Source organism: Saimiri boliviensis, chromosome 11 (genome assembly GCF_048565385.1).
Source record: "Saimiri boliviensis isolate mSaiBol1 chromosome 11, mSaiBol1.pri, whole genome shotgun sequence".
NCBI classification, from domain to species: domain Eukaryota; kingdom Metazoa; phylum Chordata; class Mammalia; order Primates; family Cebidae; genus Saimiri; species Saimiri boliviensis.
In genome coordinates this window covers 50,697,218-50,719,816 of record NC_133459.1, presented here as the reverse complement: position 1 = coordinate 50,719,816, position 22,599 = coordinate 50,697,218, and the positions used below count along the sequence as shown (strand labels likewise).

Here is a 22,599-nt window from a genome sequence, read left to right as displayed (position 1 = left end):
TAATATATCTGTGTTTTTAAGAATTGATATATTATTACACAGAGGCAACCGACATAATGTAAAGAATACTGATCTGGGAGCTACAGTCCTAATTCTGCCACCAACTTGGTCTGTAATTTGGGCAAGCCATTAACACCTCTAGGTCTGATTTTGCTTATCTAAAAAGTAAAGAGTTTATATTAAATTATCTAAAATAACCTTCTAGTCCCAGTATTGGATGAGCTGTGAAGTGATTCCTATTCAAGGAAAAACTCTTTCATCTCATTTATGCTTTTGAAATGTTATTTCCTTAGATATATAAATATATGTTCATGTCCCTATCCTACATTATAAAAAATATTTTTAACTTGGCTCAGATGTACTTTAGTCTGACCTTAGAGTATCATTATCTTGTAATCAGTTCCAAGTATTTTATTGTTTCAAAATTTTTGCAATTTAATAGTTCAAAATGGACTCAACTGACATATAAGTATCCTTTGAAAAAACATATAACCATTTATGCTAAACATATTTAGTAATTCATGCAATAATTCACATCCTCTCTTTGCGGAGAGAGGATGTCTATCTCCCAGGATTTCACCTACGGTCCTAGTCTCTTCACACTGGCCTATCCCATTTAAAACCATATTCTCAACTAGCATATAAAAGCTGTGTCTCCCAAATATGTATTTTAACTCAGACCTATCTTCTGGGATCCATACCCATATATTCATCTGCCATTTTCATGTTACATCTGACATCATTATTTCAAATTCAGCACACTGAACAAAGAACTCCCTTTCCTCTGCCAAATCTGTTCTTCGTCTATTCACCATCTCAATGAATAATACCAACACACACTCAGGTTGCTCAAATGAGAAATCTAAGGCCAACCTTGACTTGTCCCCTCTAACCCTTCATATCCATTTAGTTACCAAATCCTACTGAATTGAAGCACCACATCTTTCATATCTCTCCAATACTCTTTATTTCCACTGCAATTATTTAAGTTAAATCCCGATAATTTCTTAATTTCTGGCTGGATTCCTGCAATAGCTTTTTAAAAAATAAATTTTACTGAGGTATAAACTATATATTATGAAAGTGATAGATTTTAAGTGTACATTTCAATGAGTTTTGGTAAACACCCATGTAACCACTATCCTAATCCAGATATAGCTTTCATCCCAGAAAGTTTTCTGGGACTCCCTCTCCATAGTCAATTCCAGCACCTGCACCCCACCTCACTTAAGGTAAACACTGACCTAATTACTAGCACCACAGATTCATTTTGTCTGTTTCAGAGAATCATATAAAAGGAATCATCCAATATGTACTTTTTTGTGCCTGGCTTTTGCTCAGCATAACGTCTGTGAGATTCATGCATGCTGTTATTGCGTACATCAGCAGTTAGTTTATTTTTACTGTTGAACAATACTCTACTGTATGAATATACATTTCCTTATCCTGAAATTGCTTCTTAACTGCCACCAGACTCACGAACTTTGATCCATTTTTCACATTGCTTCCAGAGTCATCTTTCTAAAATGCAAATCTGATTATGTCACTCATCATCTCAAAATCTTTCAATGGTTCTTCATTGCCTACAGAATAAAGGATGGGCTCCTAAATAAGACATTCATGAACCTCCCATGCCCTAGTCTCTGACATCCTCTCAAAACCCACACAAACCTACAATTACTTGAACCTCCAATGCCATTTTTCTAGAATTTTTAAATGTGAATACATTCAGATTGACGAGAAAAGTAAAAGTTTCTGGTTATTTCCAGAACTAAATTCAGCTCCAGGGTATTATGTGGCCTGGAGGACCTGGATGATTTCAGATTAACCCTATTCATTTTGGAACAAATAGGGTAAACACTAAAAGGTACTTCACAGGTATTATGGGGTCAGTTTCCAGTGTATTACTTTGCCCTATGTAATGCTACACCTAAATTATTGTAGAGACTAATTAAGACATAAAGGCACAATCTTTTATACATAATCTGTATCACATAAAAAATATAATATACATCCTACTTCTGTACTTATTTAAAGAGCATTTTCCATATTATTACATTACTTTAATAAATAGTTTTAATGGCCAAAAAAAGTTCTCAAAAAGATGCACACATCTAATAAGTACCACATAAGTTAAACTTTTCACCTACAGCTAAGGCATTTAGGTTGCATCTGAATTTTTGTGTTAAATTTAGGTAATGTTGCAATAAACACTTTCATTCACAAAAGTGCATTTTATATTCTAGATACTGTCTTTCGCACAGCATCTCACAATGGAAATTACTGCATGAACAAAGTCTGAATAATTTATGGTTTTAATATATGTATGAAATATTATCAAATAATACATGAAAATAGTTTTAATACCCCAGCCATCCCCACACCCCCTCCAAGCTTTGTTCTTTAAAGATAATCCTTATTTATCAAGTACAGATATTATATAATGACTTCCTGTTACAATAAATGAGAATAGCTCAATTATACCATTTTTCACCTCATTTGTTAAATCAAAGGGAGGCTGACTTTGTAATGTCAAATAATACAATGTCATAATAAATAACTATAATGTCAAATAATGTTTCTTTTCTCTCAATCTTAGTTTCTTTTTATGTTAATATCCTTAGTCTTTCCAAAATTCTAACCTCTATGCCTTTACTTTTAAATTGCTACAGTTAATATTTACAATTTATTTTGAAGCCATAATAAAGTCACCTATGCTGTTTTTGAAATTTGAATATTTATTAGCATTTACACTATGATTAAACATTATTAACTGAAGAAACAAGAAAGGGTTACAAATATGCTTCCTTCTACCAGGTACCAATATCCTGACTCCTCCACTGAAAAGAAAATATTCTTACATTTAGGTCACCAGATTCTCTTACAGCTTTGATTCCAGCCTCTGTAAAATAATAATAACCACACCAGGTACAATACTAAAATTTATCATTTCCTTACACCATGGAAATTTCTAACTTGCCACTAATATCAAAGTCCCCTGCCATGCTTAAGTTCAAAGTTAAGACTATTATTTTGTATTTGAATTCAAAATTTTTTGTCATCGACAAAGGGAGCAGACTAAGTCACAAAGCATTCCCACCTGCCAGAGCATCCCGATAAAGCTGCACAAAGTGATTAAAGATATCCTTTGGCAAACACTTTTCATCCGGTAGACACTGTAGAAGAATGACTATCTCTGACTGACCCACTGCATGCATTCCCTTGGTTGTGAAACACCAGCACTTCCTGTTCACATCTACAGATGGAATAAAAATATAAAAATAAAGACATTCCTATCAATCCTATTCTTAAAAAAAGATGCATAGAAATCTATATTATAATACAGCAAAGATTAAAATAGATCATAGTCTGTATAATTCAACTGTGAACTGTCACTGGATTGAGCCAGAAAACTATTGTAGAAAATAAAACATGCTAGTGCCTCTGGCTCTTTTCTAAACACTTAGAAAAATTATTGAAAAGGAAGTAAAAGAAATAATAATAAAATGCACTTAAAACTTTTAACTCCTATTATTTAAAAAAAGCAACATTCTATTAATACTAAAATAAAACCAAACTATGTATTGTAAGTCATAGAGATTGAAGACCATAGTCCTCCATCTTATATTTTTAAAAATCACATCATGAAAGGAAGTAATTACCTATGTAAGGCTAGAAATAATCACAATAGAGCCAATAGTATAGCTTTGCCTTCAGGTTAGACCTAAAGAAAATACATTTTTATGTATATGGATTAAATTTAATATATTACCAAAAGATTCTATCTATTTTAACTATAGTCCTTTCTGGGATAAACTTCTAGATAATCGGCAACATGACTTTACTTGGCTTCTTGCTGTAAAAATTAGTGAAAAGGATGGGTTTTCTGAAATACTTAGTTCCACTCCTTCACTTTAAGGCTATATGGAGAATATGAACAGCATTAACCATATGTAGTCAAAAACAATGCTTAATGCTTGACACTTTTACTCTTCGTACCCCAACACAATGGGATCCCCAAAAGAACTGAAAAAGGATTCAAATATAACTATGAATACCACCAGGCACGGTGGTTCAAGCCTGTAATCCCAGCACTTTGGGAGGCCAAGGCAGGTAGATCACAAGGTCAAGAGATCGAGACCATCCTGGTCAACATGGCAAAACCCCGTCTCTACTAAAAATACAAAACATTAGCTGGGCATGGTGGTGCATGCCTGTAATCCCAGCTACTCAGGAGGTTGAGGCAAGAGAATTGCCTGAACCCAAGAGGCTGAGGTTTCAGTGAGCCGAGATCGCGCCATTGCACTCCAGCCTGGGTAACAAGAGTGAAACTCCGTCTAAAAAATAAATAAAATAAAATAAAATAAAAATAAAAAATAAAACTATGAATACCACCATGTAAACCAAAACAAATGTAAATCAAAAAAGAGAAAGACATCTTTATTTCACTTTGGGTACCTAAACAGGACATTCCTAATGATGGTCTAAACTTCAAGAATCTAGGTTAGATATTTTTTTCCTTTTCTTTTTTCTTTTTTGAGACAGGGTCTTGCTCTGTCATCCAGGTTGTAGTGCAGTGGCATGATCTTGGCTCACTGCAACCTCCGTCTCCTGGGCTCAAGAACTCCTCCCTCGAGAGTAGCTGGGACTACAAGAGCATGTAACCATGACCAGTTTTTTGTGGGTTTTTTTTTTTTAAGTAGAGATGGGGTTTCACCATGTTGCCCAGGCTGGTCTTGAACTCCTGGGCTCAAGTGATTCATTTGCCTTGGCCTCCTGAACTACTGGGACTATAGGTGTGTATCATGGTGCCTGGCCTTAGTTAGCTAATTTCTTTCTTTCTTTCTTTTTTTAAGAGACAGGGTCTCACTATGTTGCCCAGGCTGGAGTGCAGTGGCTATTCACAGGCGTGATCCCACTACTGATCAGCACGGGAGTTTTGACCTGCTCTGTTTCCAACCTGAGCTGGTGGTTGGAACCTGGTGGTCCCCTGCTCCGGGGAGGTCACCACATTGACGCCAAACTTAGTGTGGACACCCGATCGGCATAGCACACTACAGCCCAGAACTCCTGGGCTCGAGCGATCCTCCCACCTCAGCCACTCGAGTAGCTAGGACTACAGGCACGTGCCACCGTGCCCGGCAGGTTAGCTAATTTCTAAGCCTAATTTATAAACTGGATATGGCAAATTGAAATTTCAAGCAAATTAATTTTAAATCTGATCCTAAAGGTAACAAGTATTAGTAACTGGCCAAACATATAAAAGCGTGATTAGCAAGTAAGCCAGAAACCACATTTCATCAATATAGAACATCTAAGGAATTAGTATATGTTTCTGGTTTCCAAAATCAACTTAAGTACACATGGAGAGCTGGAGGACAATTCCCCAGAGGTTCCTTCCTTCAAAACTACCTATTAACACTCACTCAGGATAAATGCATTCTCTGAATAATTCTCAAAATTATTAGCCAGCACGGTAGCTCACATCTGCAATCCCAGCACTTTGGGAGACCAAGGCAGGTGGGTCACTTGAGCCCAGGAGTTCAAGAACAGCCTGGGCAACATGGTGAGACTCCCATCTCTACAAAAAATACAAAAAAGTTAGCCAGGTATGGTGGCACGCACCTATAGTCTCAGCTACTTGGGAGACTGATGTGGAAGGAATGCTTGAACTCAGGAGGTGGAGGCTGCAGTGAACAGAGAGTATGCCACTGCACTCCAGTCTGGGTAGCAAAATGACTCTGTCTCAAAAAATTCTGAGTTACTGTCATCTTTCTCATTTATGATGCTAGTACCAAGAATTCAGAAGTTTCTTCTGAATCTCAGTTTATGATGTATTGAAGCTTCACTACGTGTTAGTTAACACTTTTCCTAATAAAGTCTGATGCCATGATTGAGGTCTCTGGGATTAAAACCTAGCATGTAAATTATTTGAGTAGCCTGTATACTTTATCTACCACCAGTTCTGGTGATAAGTTGTGGTTTAACATACTCATCTCAAGAACTTAATTCAGTTAAGTTCAAGATTTGTTTGGCTTTCCTCCATGGAGAATTCACCTACCTCACCCCTTTAACTAAATGTGAAAGTTTCAGTTAGTACCACAGCTGTCCTCTGGGATATATTATTTAATACAAACCAAGTTTTTCAGAACTCAGTGTTCAAAGATGTGGCTATATTAAAAATACTTGTGTGTAATAAATCTGAAAGTTTTATTTACTATCTATGAGTCAGTAAAGCATCTGATTTTAATTTTTAGGAATTTATAACTTACAATTTACAATTTTAACCATTGACAACAAATTTGCATTTAAAACAAATACAAGTGGGTCAGGACCACCATCCTCCAACTGCTGCATTACTGAAATCTGTGATGGTTTCTCTTCCACAGCATAGTCTGTAAGGGGAAAAAAGAATGTAATAGATTGGTTAAAAGGACAAACCAAGAAAGAGATCAGATGGAGAAATGAGCTAATTATTCACAGAAAAGACACATGCATTTGATTTATCAATAGGTGCATATAGAGCATGGTTTGTACCTGCTGACCCAGTATCATGTTAATAGTGCCCCCTTTTACTCTCAAAAGTGACCCTTTGAGTGGTACCAAAGTCCACTTTGGACGATAATGTGGTTATCCTGTGTTTGTGCCCCAGTCTACCGTTCTTCCTTTTTTTTATTTTTAAGATGGAGTTTTGTTCTTCCTGCCCAGGCTGGAGTGTAATGGCACAATATTGGCTCACCGCAAACTCTGCTTCCTAAGTTCAAGCGATTGTCCTGCCTCAGCCTCCTGAATAGCTGGGATTACAGGCATATGCCACCACGCCTGGCTAATTTTGTATTTTTAGTAGAGACAGGGTTTCTCCATGTTGGTCAGGCTGATCTCAAACTCCTGACCTCAGGTGATCCACCCATCTCATCCTCCCAAAGTGCTGGGATTGCAAGCGTAAGCCACCATGCCTGGCCCTATCTTTCTATTTAGTAAAAATTTTCTGACTATTGTAACAAGAATTTCACATACTAGATGTTCAAGAACAGCATTTAAAATAACTCATGATATACAAGGAAGTAATAATATACTAGTTACCTCTGGAAAGGATATCAAAGAGTTAGGGTAGAAAGAGAGCCCTTCTACTGTATGACCTTTTTACTGCATGATCTTTTGTACTGTTTGAGACTTTTGACAATTAAAAACTTCAACTTTAAAAAATAAACCCACAAATGAAAGTATCATATGCGACTGGCTTCATAAAACAATTCCTTTAAGTATAATTCAAGAGTTTAGTACATATATCACTAAAATCTCCAGTAAATCACATGTAAGATTCTGAACATGACATGTTAATACTGAATGTAACTCTTCCCATTTAATCTCTGGAAGCACAGTATGTGCTTCAGCACCTCATTTTGAATGACAGTGATCCTTTGAGCTTGAAGTCAAATCATGTGTAATAATCACTGTAGAATGTAGAGATATGGGAAAGGAATTGAAAACCTAAAAGGTGAATGTTGCTTAGTTGGTCTTATACAACATGCATCTTTGAGGAACAGTCAGGTAGAACAAAGTAACATCATTTGCCATTTTCTAATGGAAATTTTTTGGCTGCAGTGGGAAATATCTACCCCATTAATAAAAGTATTTAGGCCGGGCATAGTGGCTCATGCCTGTAATCCCAGCACTTTGGGAGGCCAAGGTCGGCGGAAGGTCAGGAGTTTGAGACCAGCCTGGTCAACATGGTGAAACTCTGTCTCTACTAAAAATACAAAAATTAGCCGGGCATGGGCAGGCCTGTTATCCCAGCTACTTAAGAGGCTGAGGCAGGAAAATTCCTTGAACCCAGGAAGTGGAGGTTGCAGCCAGCCCAGATTGTGCCACTGCACTCCAGCCAGGTCAACAGAGCAAGACTCTGTCTCAAAAAAAAAAAAAAAAAAAAAAAATTATTGGAAAGAGAAATCCTGAGTTTAACATTTTTTAAATAAAGTCATCCCACTGGAATAAAAAACTGCAAAATTTTGGTGAAGAGACCGTAATACAGTTTAATTAAGTAATATAGATAATTAACCGTTCTTTCTTGGTAGAAGAAGTTTTGACAATTAGATTTAATGAACGTAACTTTTTATGAAAATAGAATCCTGCAATCTGACATTTTTTAACAACAGAATAGGCCAATTTATTTCCTTGTTAATCTAAGATTTATTAAAATAAAAATCGGAACCCAAAGCAGCAATTTTACTAACAATAGATATTTTTACAGGGTCCTGGTAAACGAGGAAAGGCATTATGCAATCAAAAGAATGCTTAACTGTATGTGAAAGTTCACTGCTAACTATCTGGGACATGGCTGCATCTGATAGTACAATATAGACAGTTAGCATTTGCTGAGAGCCTACTATGGGTCTAGCACCATGCAAGGAGCAGTATACACAGTATGAAATAAGATAAATAATTCAAAGTATAAGTGAAAGAATAACATCTGAAAATATAATATTGAAACTGCAATGAGAAAAGTGTTAATGCAGCCAACAGTCTATAGGAACTGCTATTAGAACAGAGATAAAGAAGCAAAACACTATTTTCTAAGCAGCCCAGGTAAGGATTCAGGGAAGACATAACCATTAAGCTGGATTTTAAAAGGCTGAGGAATTCTTCGGAAGTCTACAGTAGAGAGGGGTCTTCTAGGCAGAAGAAAGAAAGAAATGGAAAATATTAATTACATGCCTACTTTATGCTAAATACTTTCTTGGTATGTTCTTACAGGTATAATAACTAACTTAATACCCACGATGACTCTTAAGTAGGTGTAGTTATGTAATTAAAAAAAAAAAAAGACTAAGAAACAAATTCAGAGAGGATGAATGACTTGCCAATTGGATCACACTGCTAGAATAGAATGGTACTGGCATTAAAAATCAGGTTTGTTCAATTCTCAAGTCCATTCTTTCCCATTATTCCACAGCACAAGAAAATGTACAAAACAATGAAAAGTAAATATTCAAAAAATAGCAAATAATCTGCAGTATATATGTAAGGTGCTAGGGAATGGCTGGAAATAAAGTTGATAATAAATGGCTGGAAAGACAAGCTGAGATAAGGTTGTAAGAAACTGTCAGGCTGGGCGTGGTGGCTCACCTCTGTAATTCCAGCACTTTGTGAGGCCAAGTCCCGTGGATCACAAGGTCCAGAGTTCAAGATCAGCCTGCTCAACACAGTGAAACCTTTCTCTACTAAAAATACAAAAATTAGCCAGGCATGGTGGTGCAAAGTCCCAGCTACCTGGGAGGCTGAGGCAGGAGACTCCCTTGAACCCGAAAGGTGGGGGCTGCCATGAGACAAGATCGCATCATTGTACTCCAGCATGGGCAACAGAGTCTCAAAAAAATAAAAAGAAAAAACAAAAAGAAACAGTGTCTGCTAAGTAATTTACACTAAAGGCATTGGGAATCCATTAAATATTACTAAATAAAGGGAACATAAGATAATATCTATGTTTAAAAACATAACTAGCAACAGTGTGGAAGATAAAATGAAGGAGAGGAAGACTGAAGGCAAGGAGACCAGGTAAAAGCCTAGGATAAAGTTCAGGAGAGGTTATTAATAAGCCATCTACTGAAAATGTTGTAACTGTATACTGATCCATATATGTCAGCAATAAAATTTTACCCTAATCATCAGAGAAATGCAAATCAAAACCACAATGATATACCATCTCATATCACTCAGAACTGCTATTATTAAAAAGTCAAAAAACAATAGATGCTGGTGAGGCTGTGAAGAAAAGGGGACATGTATACACTGTAAGAAATGTAAGTTAGTTTAGCCACTGCAGAAAGCAGTTTGGAGATTTTTCAAATAACTTAAAAGAGAACTACCATTCGACCCAGCAATCCCATTACTGAGTATATATCCAAAAGAAGATAAATTGTTCTACCAAAAAGACACATGTTCACTGCAGCACTATTCAAAATAACAAAGACATGCAATCAACCTAAGTGCCCATCAGTGGCAGACTGAATAGAGACTGTCTAAAAAAACCAAACCAAACCAAACCAAAACAAAACAAAAAACTACCCATTGGGTACTATGCTCACTACCTGGGTGACAGGATCAATCACATATCCAAAACCTCAGCATCATGCAATATATCCATGTAAGAGACCTGCACATGTACCCTTTGAATCTAAAATAAAAGTTAAAAACATAAAAATCAATTTTCACATAGTATTAAGCATTATTTTGATTAGATAACAACTTTACTTCTTACCAGGATTCCCTACAAATATTTTCAACAGTAAAATTACCGTTTAAATTCAGTGCTCTTCACACTTACTCTATGTTCTTTCTGAATGTATATCTTACTTCAAAACAAAAAGCTAAAATAATGACTTTATCAGGGTGGGTTCATCCTGAATCACAAGCAATCCTTCAGAATATTATGTGCTTTGAAATAGTTTTTAAAAGTGCTAGTAAACTACATTTATATTATAACAATATTATAGCCATTCAAAAAATGAAAACAATATTATAATAGTAAAACATAAACATCTGTTCTAAAATAATAACAGCAACAACTGTTTTCATAGTATTGGGGTAGTTGTTTGTTTTGTTGGATAGGAGAAAGGTGAATGTTACTCAAATTCTGTCTCTTACCCTTAATTAGAAGGTAACATTTGGCAGATAGAACTATTCCTGTTTAAATATGTAGTCCACATACCTCCTTTTACACCAGTGGAGATGAGAATAGGAGGAAGGCCATCTTCAGGAATAAGGTTCATTGCACTTCCAACAGGACTTCCAACCTGAGTTATATTCCCAGAGAATAGAGAAATATCCATCTAGGAAAAGCAAAACAAAGTGTGTACTACAGAGAATTCAAGATTTTGGCAGAACATAATTAGAAATATAAATAGGAATGTAAGTGAAAATTTGAAATTCATACTTTTTGAAAGGCAGCACAAAATGTTCATTAACCTGCAGTTTAAAAAAACAAACAAACTAGGCCTATACTACAAAAATGTTTTCAAATGTACAGATTTCTCCTTTTAGTATCACCAAATCATGGTAATGAGAGAAGAGGTCTTATAAACTGCATTAAAGCTTCCTTTACCCAGGTTTCTTTTGCCATAAGAGAAAACTATTTTTAAAAACTGTAGTGGCAAAAGAAACAAAATTTCAGTATTACTTCATAATTTCTTAATATTCATTATCTTGGGATCTACTTAAAGTCTAATTTATACTGCTTTTAAAAATTAACTTTGGGCGAGGCGCGGTGGCTCACCCCTGTAATCCCAGTACTCTGGGAGGCCGAAGTGGGTGGATCATGAGGTCAGGAGATCAAGACCATCCTGGCTAACACAGTGAAACCCTGTCTCCACTAAAAATACAAAAACTTAGCAAGCATCTGTAGTCCCAGCTACTCAGGAGGCTGAGGCAGGAGAACCGCTTGAACCCAGGAAGCAGAGGTTGCAGTGAGCCAAGATCTCGCCACTGCACTCCAGCCTGGTGACAGAGCAAGACTTTGTCTCCAAAAAAAAAAAAAAAATTAACTTTGTAAATGGTGGTGATGGTTGCACAACAATGTAAATGTGCTTGATGCCAATGAATAGTTCACTTAAAAATTGTTAAAATTGTAAATTGTATGTTATATGTATTAATACTTTATCTTAATAAAAAGGGAAGGCCGGGCGCGGTGGCTCAAGCTCGTAATCCCAGCACTTTGGGAGGCCGAGGCGGGTGGATCACGAGGTCAAGAGATCGAGACCATCCTGGTCAACATGGTGAAACCCCGTCTCTACTAAAAATACAAAAAATTAGCTGGGCATGGTGGTGCGTGCCTGTAATCCCAGCTACTCAGGAGGCTGAGGCAGGAGAATTGCCTGAACCCAGGAGGCGGAGGTTGCGGTGAGCCGAGATCGTGCCATTGCACTCCAGCCTGGGTAACAAGAGTGAAACTCAGTCTCAAAAAAATAAATAAATAAATAAATAAAAATAAAATAAAAAGGGAAAAACATATAGATTAAAATATGTCATTTCCATTTACTATGTAATAAAATAAAAATTGAAGTTCATTTTTCTTTGCATTCATAGGCAAATCACATTAGTTACATTTAACGAAGTATACAGTTGTAAAACATGTTTGTTGGTGTTAAATACACTTAATTATTAAATAGAACATGTTCAAATATCTATTAAAACAGTGCTTTCCTTTTTATATTATCTGTAACTTTTTTTTTTTTTTTTTGAGACGGAGTTTCGCTCTTGTTACCCAGGCTGGAGTGCAATGGCATGATCTCGGCTCACCGCAACCTCCGCCTCCTGGGTTCAGGCAATTCTCCTGCCTCAGCCTCCTGAGTAGCTGGGATTACAGGCACGCGCCACCATGCCCAGCTAATTTTTTGTATTTTTTAGTAGAGACGGGGTTTCACCATGTTGACCAGGATGGTCTCGATCTCGACCTCATGATCCACCCGCCTCGGCCTCCCAAAGTGCTGGGATTACAGGCTTGAGCCACCGCGCCCGGCATTATCTGTAACTTTTTTTCTTTATTTCCCACACTACACAGATGTATATTATCTGTAACATGAACATGAAATAGAAGCTTTTAAAGAGCTAAAAGAGGCTGGGCATGGTGGCTCACACCTGTAATCCCAGCACTTTGAGAGATCAAGGCAGGTGGATCACTTCAGGTCAGGTGCTCAAGATCAGCCCGGCCACCATGGTGAAACCCCATCTCTACTAATAATACAAAAGTTAGTTGAATGTGGTGGTGTAAGCCCGTAATCTCAGCTACTTGGGAGGTTGAGGCAGGAGAATCATTTGAACCCAGGAGGTGGAGGTTGCAGTGAGCTAAGATTGCACCACGGCACTCCAGCCTGGGCAACAAGAGCAAAACTCCATCTCCAAAATAATAATAATAAGTTTAAAGAAAAATATTTAAAACTTGTTTTAAATATGTATAAGGGTATTCATACAGCCAGTTGCAGTGGCTCATGCCTGTAACCTCAGCTCTTTGAGAGGCCAAGGCAGGCAGATTACTTAAGGTCAGGAGTTTGAGATCAGCCTGGCCAACATAGTGAAACCCTGTCTCTACAAAAAAACATAAAAATTAGCTGGCATGAGTCTGTAACCCCAGCTACTTGGGAGGCTGAGGCAGGAGAACTGGTTGAACCTGGGTGGTGGACGTTGCAGTGAGCCGAGATCATGCCACTGCATTCCAGCCTGGGCAACAGAGTGAGACTCAAAAAAAAAAAAAAAAAAGAATATTCCTAACAGCTTCCTTCATAATAGTCAAAAACTGGAAACAATTCAAGTGACCACTAACAGGAGAACATAACATAAATTATGGCATATCTATACAATGGAATACTACTCAGCAATAAGAAATTAACTTTGGATGCATACGACAATATGCACAAATCCCATACATATTAGGTTGAGCCTAAAAAGCTAAACACAAAACATTACATATTATTGTTTCCATTTATGTGAATTCTAGAATAAGCAAAACTAATCTGTAGGGACAGAAGTGAGAACAATGGTTACCTTGAAGAAACAGGAAAGTACTGACAGAAAAAGTGCATAAGGAAATCTTATGGAGTGCTGGAGATGTTCTGTATCTTTACCTGGATGGTGGTTACATATTTTGTGTGTGTGTGTGTGTGTGTGTGTGTGTGTGTGTGTGTGTAAAATATATAAAAAACTGTTATAGATAACATGTATACATTCATCAAGTTGCTTCCTAAGGATTAGTGCTCCTTAGTTAAGCATTTTGCTGTATGTATTTTATACCTGAACAAACATTAAAACTATTTCTTCAAAATATGGCTGAACACGGTGGCTCACACCTGTAATCAAAGCACAAGGCAGGCAGATCACCTGAGGTCAGGAATTCGAGACCAGCCTTGTCAACATGGTGAAATGCTGTCTCTACTAAAAGTACAAAATTAGCTAGGTATAGTAGTAGGCACTTCTAAGGCCAGCTACTCAGGAGGCTGAGGCAGGAGAATCATTCAAGCTAGGGAGGCAGAAGTTGCAGTGAGCTGAAATGGTGCCACTGCACTCCAGCCTGGGCAACAAGAGCAAAACTGTCTCAAAAAAAGAATAAAATAAAACATAATAAATATGCCCATGTTTTGCCATTCTTTTGTCCCTACTTAGGACAAAGGTTTTTTTAGGACTATATGTTTTTAGTGGGATTTCTAAAATTTTCAGTATGGCAGAGGTTGCAGTGAGCTGAGACAACGCCACTGCGCCCCAACCTGGCGACAGAGCGAGACTCTGTCTCCAAAAAAAAAAAAAAAGGGCATTTACTTCATTTATTGGGCACTTATTAAGTGCCAGGCACTCTACTAGACCATAAAAATAAGAAAAATATTAATATTTTCTAGCCTGGCATAGAAGAGTTTGTCTTCTCTCATTTACCACATAAATATTAGAGTGTTGCACAATGTAAGAGCACAAAATAATGTGGCTTAGCTTGCATATAATGAGCAGAAAATTGTTTCTCTATAGCATTCACTCACTAGATCTTCCTCATTTTTTCAAAAAAAATTTACAGTTTAAGAACCCATCATACAAACTAAGAGGCAGGAAATTTAATAGAAAGAAAAAATCGTCACCCTCCCGCCTGAATCTTCTGAGTAGCTGGACTACAGGCATGTTATCATGGCCAGCTAATTTTTAAATTTTTTGTAGAGACAGAGTCTCACTATGTTGCCCAAGCTGGTCTCAAATTCCTAGGCTCAGGCAATCCTCCTACATTGGCCTCCCTCAAAGTGCTGAAATTACAGACGTGAGCCACTGTGCCCAACCTAAACTAATACTTCTTGATGTGATTCTCTAAGAAATCACCCTCACTTATATGTAGGATTATCATTACTGCCAAAAAATGTTTAATCTGAAACTAATCATGGGGAAAAAAAATCAAATACAAATTGAGAGTATCATGTAAAACATGGCCCAAATACTTCAACATCAATTATATAAAAACTAAAAAAGAGAACTGTTCAAGATTAAAGCAAACCAAAGAGATATGACAACTAAATGCAACTGTGATCCTTAATGAGATTTTGATTTTAAAAAATAAATTTTATTTTAAAAAATATTTAAGGCCGGGCACGGTGGCTCAAGCCTGTAATCCCAGCACTTTGGGAGGCCGAGGCGGGTGGATCACAAGGTCGAGAGATCGAGACTAACCTGGTCAACATGGTGAAACCCCGTCTCTACTAAAAATACAAAAAATTAGCTGGGCATGGTGGCGCGTGCCTATAATCCCAGCTACTCAGGAGGCTGAGGCAGGAGAATTGCCTGAACCCAGGAGGCGGAGGTTGCGGTGAGCCGAGATCGCGCCATTGCACTCCAGCCTGGGTAACAAGAGCGAAACTCCGTCTCAAAAAAAAAAAAAAAAAAAAAAAAAATTTAATATATCTGCACACACACACACACACACACACACACACTCTATATATATAAATGAAGGCTATAAAGAACATTATTGGGACAATTGGGGAAATCTGAATATAGACTATAGATAACAGAATTATATGTTAAGTTTCCTTCTCATGTGATAATTGTATGTTAAGTTTCCTTCTCATGTGATAATTGTATTGTGGTTATACAAGGAAATGACTTTTCTTAGGGTGTACAAGCTGAACTATTAAGTGGTGAAGTGCAACCAATCTTTAAATAGGTCATTAGAAAAAGTGTGTGTAATATGAAGTGGCACAGTAAATGTGGCAAAATGGTATAGTTGATGAAGACAGGTGAAGAGTATATGGGTATTCAGTATTCACTGTACTATTTATGCAACTTTTCTGTAAGTTGAATTTTTTTCCAAATAAACAGTTGTGGCCAGGCTTGTCTATAGTCCCAGCTATTTGGGGAAGAACTATTTGTGGCGGGAGAATCCCTTGAGCCTGGGATGTTAAGGCTACAGTGACCCATGTTTGCGGCACTATACTGCAGCCTGGCCGACCGAGTGATGCCTTGTGTCAAAAAAAACGAAACCAAACAAACAAAAAAACATTTAGGGGAAATAAAGAAAAAACTTCCTTGGCAATGTCACTGTGGAGATTCAAAGAAGGATAAGACATAGTTCTCACTGTCACCCTCTGTAGCCAAAGTAAAATTCAAAAAATAGAAATATTTGAAGATAGATATTACATGGTTGAATAACTCACTAAACAGGTAATTTAGCTCTGCATGTCAAAAAATGTAATCTTAACAACATGCAATTTAACCCACAAATTATTATTATTATTAATTTTCTGCCACGGTAATGGCAGAAAACCCACAAATTTTATAGGATGTAAATGTCTGAAAAATACATTACTTATTAATATGATTGGTAACTTATCATTAATATAAACAATTAGTAACTAACAATTCTATGAAAACACCTGGAGTAAAAGTTTTATCCAATCTTGGTAGGGTGTGGTGGCTCACACTTGTAATCCCAGCACTTTGGGAGGCTGAGGTAGGTAGATCACCATGTTGCCCAGGAGTTTGAGACCCAGCCTGGGCAATGTGGTGAAACCCTGTCTCTATTAAAAATACAAAAATTAGCCAGGCATGGTCATCCCACCTACTTGGCACCTGTAATCCCACCTACTTGAAAGCCTGAGACAGAAGAATTACTTGAACTCAGAAGGTAGAGATTGCAGGGAGCCAAGATCATACCACTGCTTGGGCAACTGAGTGAGATTCTGTCTCAAAAAAAAAAGAAAAAAAGTATCTAATCCTAATGTAAAAGGTGGACTTGGGTTAATTACAATATGTCAGTGTAGGTTCAACAAGTGTAACAACTATACCACTCTGGTAGGGGATGCTGATAAGTCAGGATTTTCAACTCAGCTCCTCAGCCCCATTCATGCTGCCTGCTTTTCCTTGCCATGGCACTCCTGAGAGGCTGCCCCAGAACCTGGGGAACACGCTTTAAAAATCAGCATAGCAAGGGGACAGAATTCCCTACAGCCTGACTGCCAGCCACAGTGGAGCACCTGAGCTCATCTGAGAACAATCTTTATTAAGAACCTTTCTCATGAAAAACTTCTAAATATAGAGCAAAGAAGAACAGCTGACTTTTGTCACATTTACTTTATCCATAAATGTGCACATATACACTAAGTTGTATCCAAAACCTATAGGATTTCACACAAAAGTAACTCAACATAGAAAAAGGCAAGACTCAGCACAATGCTGAGTAAAGTAGCTATGCAATTTTAATTGCTGTTTTGTTTCCTTACCTCTGTTGGTAGAGGACCGGTAGTTACTGGCTTTACTGGGTCATGTGACACAGCCAGGTTTCCTGCAGAGGAAGTTCCATTCATCGTTAATTTGGCTGCATCAGCAACTTCTCCATTGGGCAAGATCCCATCAGCAAACCAAACTCGCCTCTGCTCTCTGGGCTGAGCCACTTGAGGGGCCAGAAAAATAAAACAGGCATCAATGTGACATTGGAAGGTTTTCTAACATCAAAGATGAGAGGGTCACCAATTCCAGATGTACAAAGAAATCACTACTTAGCAACTTACAATCAGAAACATCAGAAATGTAACTGTATAAAAGTGGTTATAAATGAATTTAAAATATAAATTTAAATATATACTTCTTTAACTCATATGCAAAGATATAAAATACTTTGCTTTGAAATATTAAGAGTTATTAAACACATCTATGATTATGTCACATACTCAGTCCTGTATCACTGACAGAGAAACTAAGGAACGTGTTCAAGTGCCTCAGAAATAAATTAATAGCAGGGGGAAAAAAGAAATAGACATTCATATTTTCTAAAGGTATGAGGTTTCCAAAGAAATTAAACATCTGGTAAAGTGATATGGTACTTTTAAAGGGCAAAAGATGCCCTGAAGAATGTTAAAGAATAATTAATTTATAATGGAAGAGCTGGCACAGATATGTAAGAATTGGGAAGCAAACTGACCAGATCTTGCCTGAAGTGTAACTGAAGAAGAAAAAGACTGATCTGGCAGTGCAAAAGTAATTTGTGTTTTAGTAAAAGGACAGGGAAAAGGCTGGAAAACTAAGTCTGATGAAATGATCCCTTTAAGTCCAGTTTTGGAAATCAAACAGCCAAAATACACAGAGACTAGGGAAGAACAACAAAAACAACAAATGAAGAGAATAAAGATTTAAGAAAGCCTAAATTCATAAAAATACAAGGAGTATAACTAAGGGATGATCTGAAAAGAGAAAAAATGGGGAAGAGTATGATAATGTCAATAGAAGTCTATGATCTTCAAAAGGGGAGGTGGGTTATTTGACAAGGGGAAGGGAATATTAATAGATGAAAAGATAAAATTAATGAAGGAAGACTGATTTTAATTATCAAGGGAAACTTGACAAGATCATTTTAAGAAAATAAATTTTACTTTTACTATTCATAATCCCCTGAACTTACACAGTGTCTTTCATCTGACAATATCATAATCATAAAGATATAAACCAATGTAAGTTGAGCCTGTAATTTTCTACCTATCATATGATATAATCAGAATTAAAGTTCCAGATTTAAAGTCTATGTGCCTAACACAAAAATGTTCATATTTTTATATGGACAGATTAAAAATGAAAAGAGAAAATGGCAATGTATACTCCAAAAAGCAATACTTGAATGAGCTGGTCAGAAAGAAGAACTCTCATTTTTATCACTTACTAAACTCCTACAAAGAACATTAAGGTAGCATGAGGTAGGCTAGGAATTTACAGACTGACTTCAAATTCGGCACCTCTTTTTAAGGACAAGCAGTGTAATTACTCCGTTCGTAAGTTGGAGAGGAGACTGACACATATTCTGAGGTACCTCTAAAATACCAAGTAACACAATATTACTCTCTACTTGCCCAGAAATAGTCTTGAATAGTCTTGACACATTTCTCACCTTGTTGCATTTTAATAACCACCCAAAGAGACTTATCTGCAGTGTTTTTTAAGACTTGTGCTGTAAAGTCATATCAGCACCTTTTCAGAGGAACTTCGTGAGGAAAGAGAGACAGAATAGCACATGATCCCCTACCTTCTGCTCCAGGGTGCTTTAAAACTCCCACAGGTACCATCACAGTGGGAGGTGGAGAGCTCAGAGCTCCTGAGGCCTGAGCTTGCTGCAAGGGAGGGATAGTAGAACAGTATTCAGCAGGATTGTTAGGGTTAGGGCTCTGGCTTGAGGCACTCATCATGTTCTCCCAGGCTTGAGCTAAAGCAAATACAGACACAATCAATGTGAATGGATTGCAAAATATGGACATCAAGACCTCCACAATATTGGATAAATAATGCAGCTTCTCCTAATTAATACTCATAGTATGTCTCTTTTCCAGCTAGTGAAGGTATTAAAGAGATAGGTGATTTTATGTAATAAAGGAGACCATTTAGCCAAGTAAACTATTTGGTTGGAGCAAGTAAGAATAACGTGATTTAAAAAAGAAGAATTATAGGATACTTCTGAGAGACTGATAAGAGATCAGTCTGAGTTAAAGCTTAGAGCCTGGCTTCTTTATAGGAGACCAAACATTTCCTTAAGAGGGAGTGAAACAACCTCAAACTTTAAGAATTTGAAACTGGGATAGCATTTAGACATTTTTTCATTTGTTTTAATATTTAATGCATTTTATAAAGTTCTATCAAAAAGCAAAATTGGGACTACAATAGCATAAATCTACTGTACAATTTTAAGTTTCATTTCTAAACTTTTAAGGTTCTTCTTACTTAAAATAAAATCTCATTAAAAATTTCTAAAGCCTAAAGCTCAGGAGAACACATCTCAATATTTTTCTGAATTCTGCTTTTATGTAATCATCACCCTGTATAAAAGTATCCATCAGTAACAACCATTTCACATCTTTGGTGTGTCTCAAAAGCACAGGATCTATTTGAACATGAAAATGTGCCAATATCATATAAGTGTGATCAACCAATATAAATGATCACAAATATATTAAGGTTCTGTGTACCCTATAATTATACTAAATACTGAAACATCACCTATTGCCTTTAAAGCAAATAGGATGAAAGGTGTGTCAGAAATAAAAGGTATCAAATTTTATCTTCTAGGTTCAGGTAATATCACACGTCCAGAAACAGAAGTCACCCACTTTTTAAGCATCCTTTCAAAAATCTCATTCAACATAAAAGAATGATCCATAAGATTCTGAATACTTATCGCCTCCAAACTGCAAGACAAGGCTAGTAACAAAAGCTATGTTTCTTTGGAAGCACTGGCAGGAAGAGGGGAGGAAGAGAAAAGGAGAAAGGGAAAAAGGGATAGGGAACACTGAAAAGCATCAAATTAAATATTCAGAAAAAGACCAGGCTAAGCCATGCGAGAGGAAAGACGCTGGAAAAACCAGAAAAAGTGGATTACCTTAGGATCCCCTGTTAAGGGCCTCCTTGGCTTAATAAAAAGTAAGTATTCCATGTGAATCCTCTGCCATTTCCTTCATCTTTAGCTATGCCAAGTTAAAAAAAAATTAGCTATCAAGTTGGAAGATCTCATCAAATAAAAGAGCTATTAGGTACTATAATTAAGCAGCATGCTCTTCTCTGTGAATATGTGCCCGAAAATGAAAGCAGGAGAATAAAAATCATCATTTGAGCAACCAAGTGAAATAACTACTATTTAAAAAGTAACCCTTAAAAGTGGAAAGAATGATTCATATTTGATCAAAATTATAAGAATTCAGAAATGGGAGGAAACTGGGTAGATCATAGGAAATTAGAACAGATCAGATTAACTGTCATGCAATAGGTTAATAAGCCAGCAACAGGAAAACATCACTATGAGCAATGCAGACAGACAGAGCAGGAGGGGTCTCAGAGCAGATAAGTTCCAGCCTCCAGGAGGCATGCTACCCTGGTACACGTTTTATGTCTAATTAGTAATTGTTCCAGCAACTGTACAAAGATGCATTCAAAGAGAAATACTATAAACTGAACAATTTTAGTATATCTTTTTACAAGAATACTCAGGGTTTTTAACTAACATGCCCTTAAAATCATTTCCAGTCCAGCAAAAGATGAACACTGGATAAGTTTTATATACTTTCCCCTGGCCATATTATTTTACCACATAACAACTAGATTCTAAACCTTTATTCTCATAGCAAATCTAAGTAGCATTAAGGAGATAAATGAACTTTTAAAATGCAATTTTTTACTTGGTCCTAGATGCTAAAATAGTTATTTTCAACAAAATGAATGAAATAAGGTGCTGATAAGAATGCATAAGCTATTAAGTTCCTCCTTAGAAAGAGATAGCTTCTCTTAAAAGAGAAACTATCTTTTAAGATAGCCCAATTTTAACATCTTATCATCTGGTGATCAAAAGCTCCCCTTTCCCACCTCACCCTGGTTATTTTATAGGAATGCAAATAACTACCTGCACAGATTGCCAGAGAACTTCCATTATTCCTGGAAAACTTACCTGGCTTTAGCATTCATTCATTAAATTAGGCACAGGAATTCTGAAATGCTAAGATACTTTCAAAACATGGAAATTTAACTAAATATTTTCAGTTAAAGTTGTTAACATTTGAGAAGATGAGCAACTTGTAAAGAAAAGCAGAGGGAAAAAGTCTTTTCACAGGAATTCCCTTGTTCTGTCTCAATCACTATGAAATCAACCTGTTTTAATACTTACCATTCATTAGGACTGAATGGCAGATTACACACACTCTAGCTTCCTTTCTGTCCATGTACAACAGTTTACATTTCAGGCTACAGCAGGAAGCACAGAAAACCTGTGGGGGGAAGAACAAACAAAATTTACTTGGGATTACAGTGCAAAGAGAATGAACCAATACTGACAAACACTGATTGTCAGTGAGCCTTATTAGACTACAACATTTAAGTTTCAAAGAAAATGTAGTTCAGGAAGTTGGGTAATTCAAAAGCAGGAGTGAGATTACAAGTCTGTCAACCATAAAGAAATAGAAAACGTTGGCTGAAAATAAAAATCTTAGCTAAGATCACATGGCAAATACACAGCAGGGGTGAAAAACCCACCTGAATTACTCTTAGGTAAGATTTATATGCACACCATTACCTGACATGGGTATTGAAAGATAGTTACATCTGCTACTTCCGTTTGGAAAGGAATTACAGCAGGGTGAAATAAACAAAGATTGGAATTCCTGGGTTTTAACTTCTGTTTGTTACCATCCTTATGTGTGGAATAATAACTATAGCAGCTGTTTTCACTGTTTTTGCTACAAAGGCCAAGGATCAACATATACAACTCAATCATAAAAATAAGCACTGCTTTAGCTACAGGAAATCATAACAGGCAATCAAAATCTGCCATGCCAATTTCCAGCATCTCATTTCCACCTTCTGGGCTTGGTTCCTGACCATCTCACTTCCTTCTCCCTTTTATACCAGGAAACAACAATCCTGTCAAGTTTTTTGTTTTGTTTTTGTTTTTTCAGACACAATTTCACTCTGTGGACCAGGCTGGAGTGCAGTGGTATGATCCTGGTTCACTGCAACCTCTGCCTCCCGGGTTCAAGCGATTCTCCTGCCTCAGCCCCCTGAGTACCTGGGACTTCAAGCCTAAGCCACCACGCCTGGCTAATTTTTTGTTTTGTTTTGTAT

The 22,599-nt window shown here is 36.9% G+C and overlaps 1 protein-coding gene across 4 annotated transcripts in view; it reads right to left on the bottom strand.

The window, feature by feature from the left end:
- ZFYVE9 (zinc finger FYVE-type containing 9) overlaps window positions 1–22,599 on the bottom strand; it is a 227,987-nt gene that overhangs the window by 72,662 nt on the left and 132,726 nt on the right. For 3 of the 4 annotated variants that reach the window (XR_012512411.1, XR_012512412.1, XM_039473682.2), the window contains exons 5-10: window positions 21,647–21,746; window positions 19,028–19,204; window positions 17,238–17,407; window positions 10,709–10,829; window positions 6,273–6,395; window positions 3,101–3,256 (exon numbers count right to left, since the gene is read on the bottom strand). Coding sequence is in view for 2 of the 4 variants with exons in the window: in XM_039473682.2 (XP_039329616.1) it covers window positions 3,101–3,256; window positions 6,273–6,395; window positions 10,709–10,829; window positions 17,238–17,407; window positions 19,028–19,204; window positions 21,647–21,746 (847 nt within the window). In the remaining 2 variants the exon portion in view is untranslated. The remainder of the gene's footprint in view (window positions 1–3,100; window positions 3,257–6,272; window positions 6,396–10,708; window positions 10,830–17,237; window positions 17,408–19,027; window positions 19,205–21,646; window positions 21,747–22,599) is intronic. The other variant, XM_039473683.2, reaches the window with a different exon arrangement.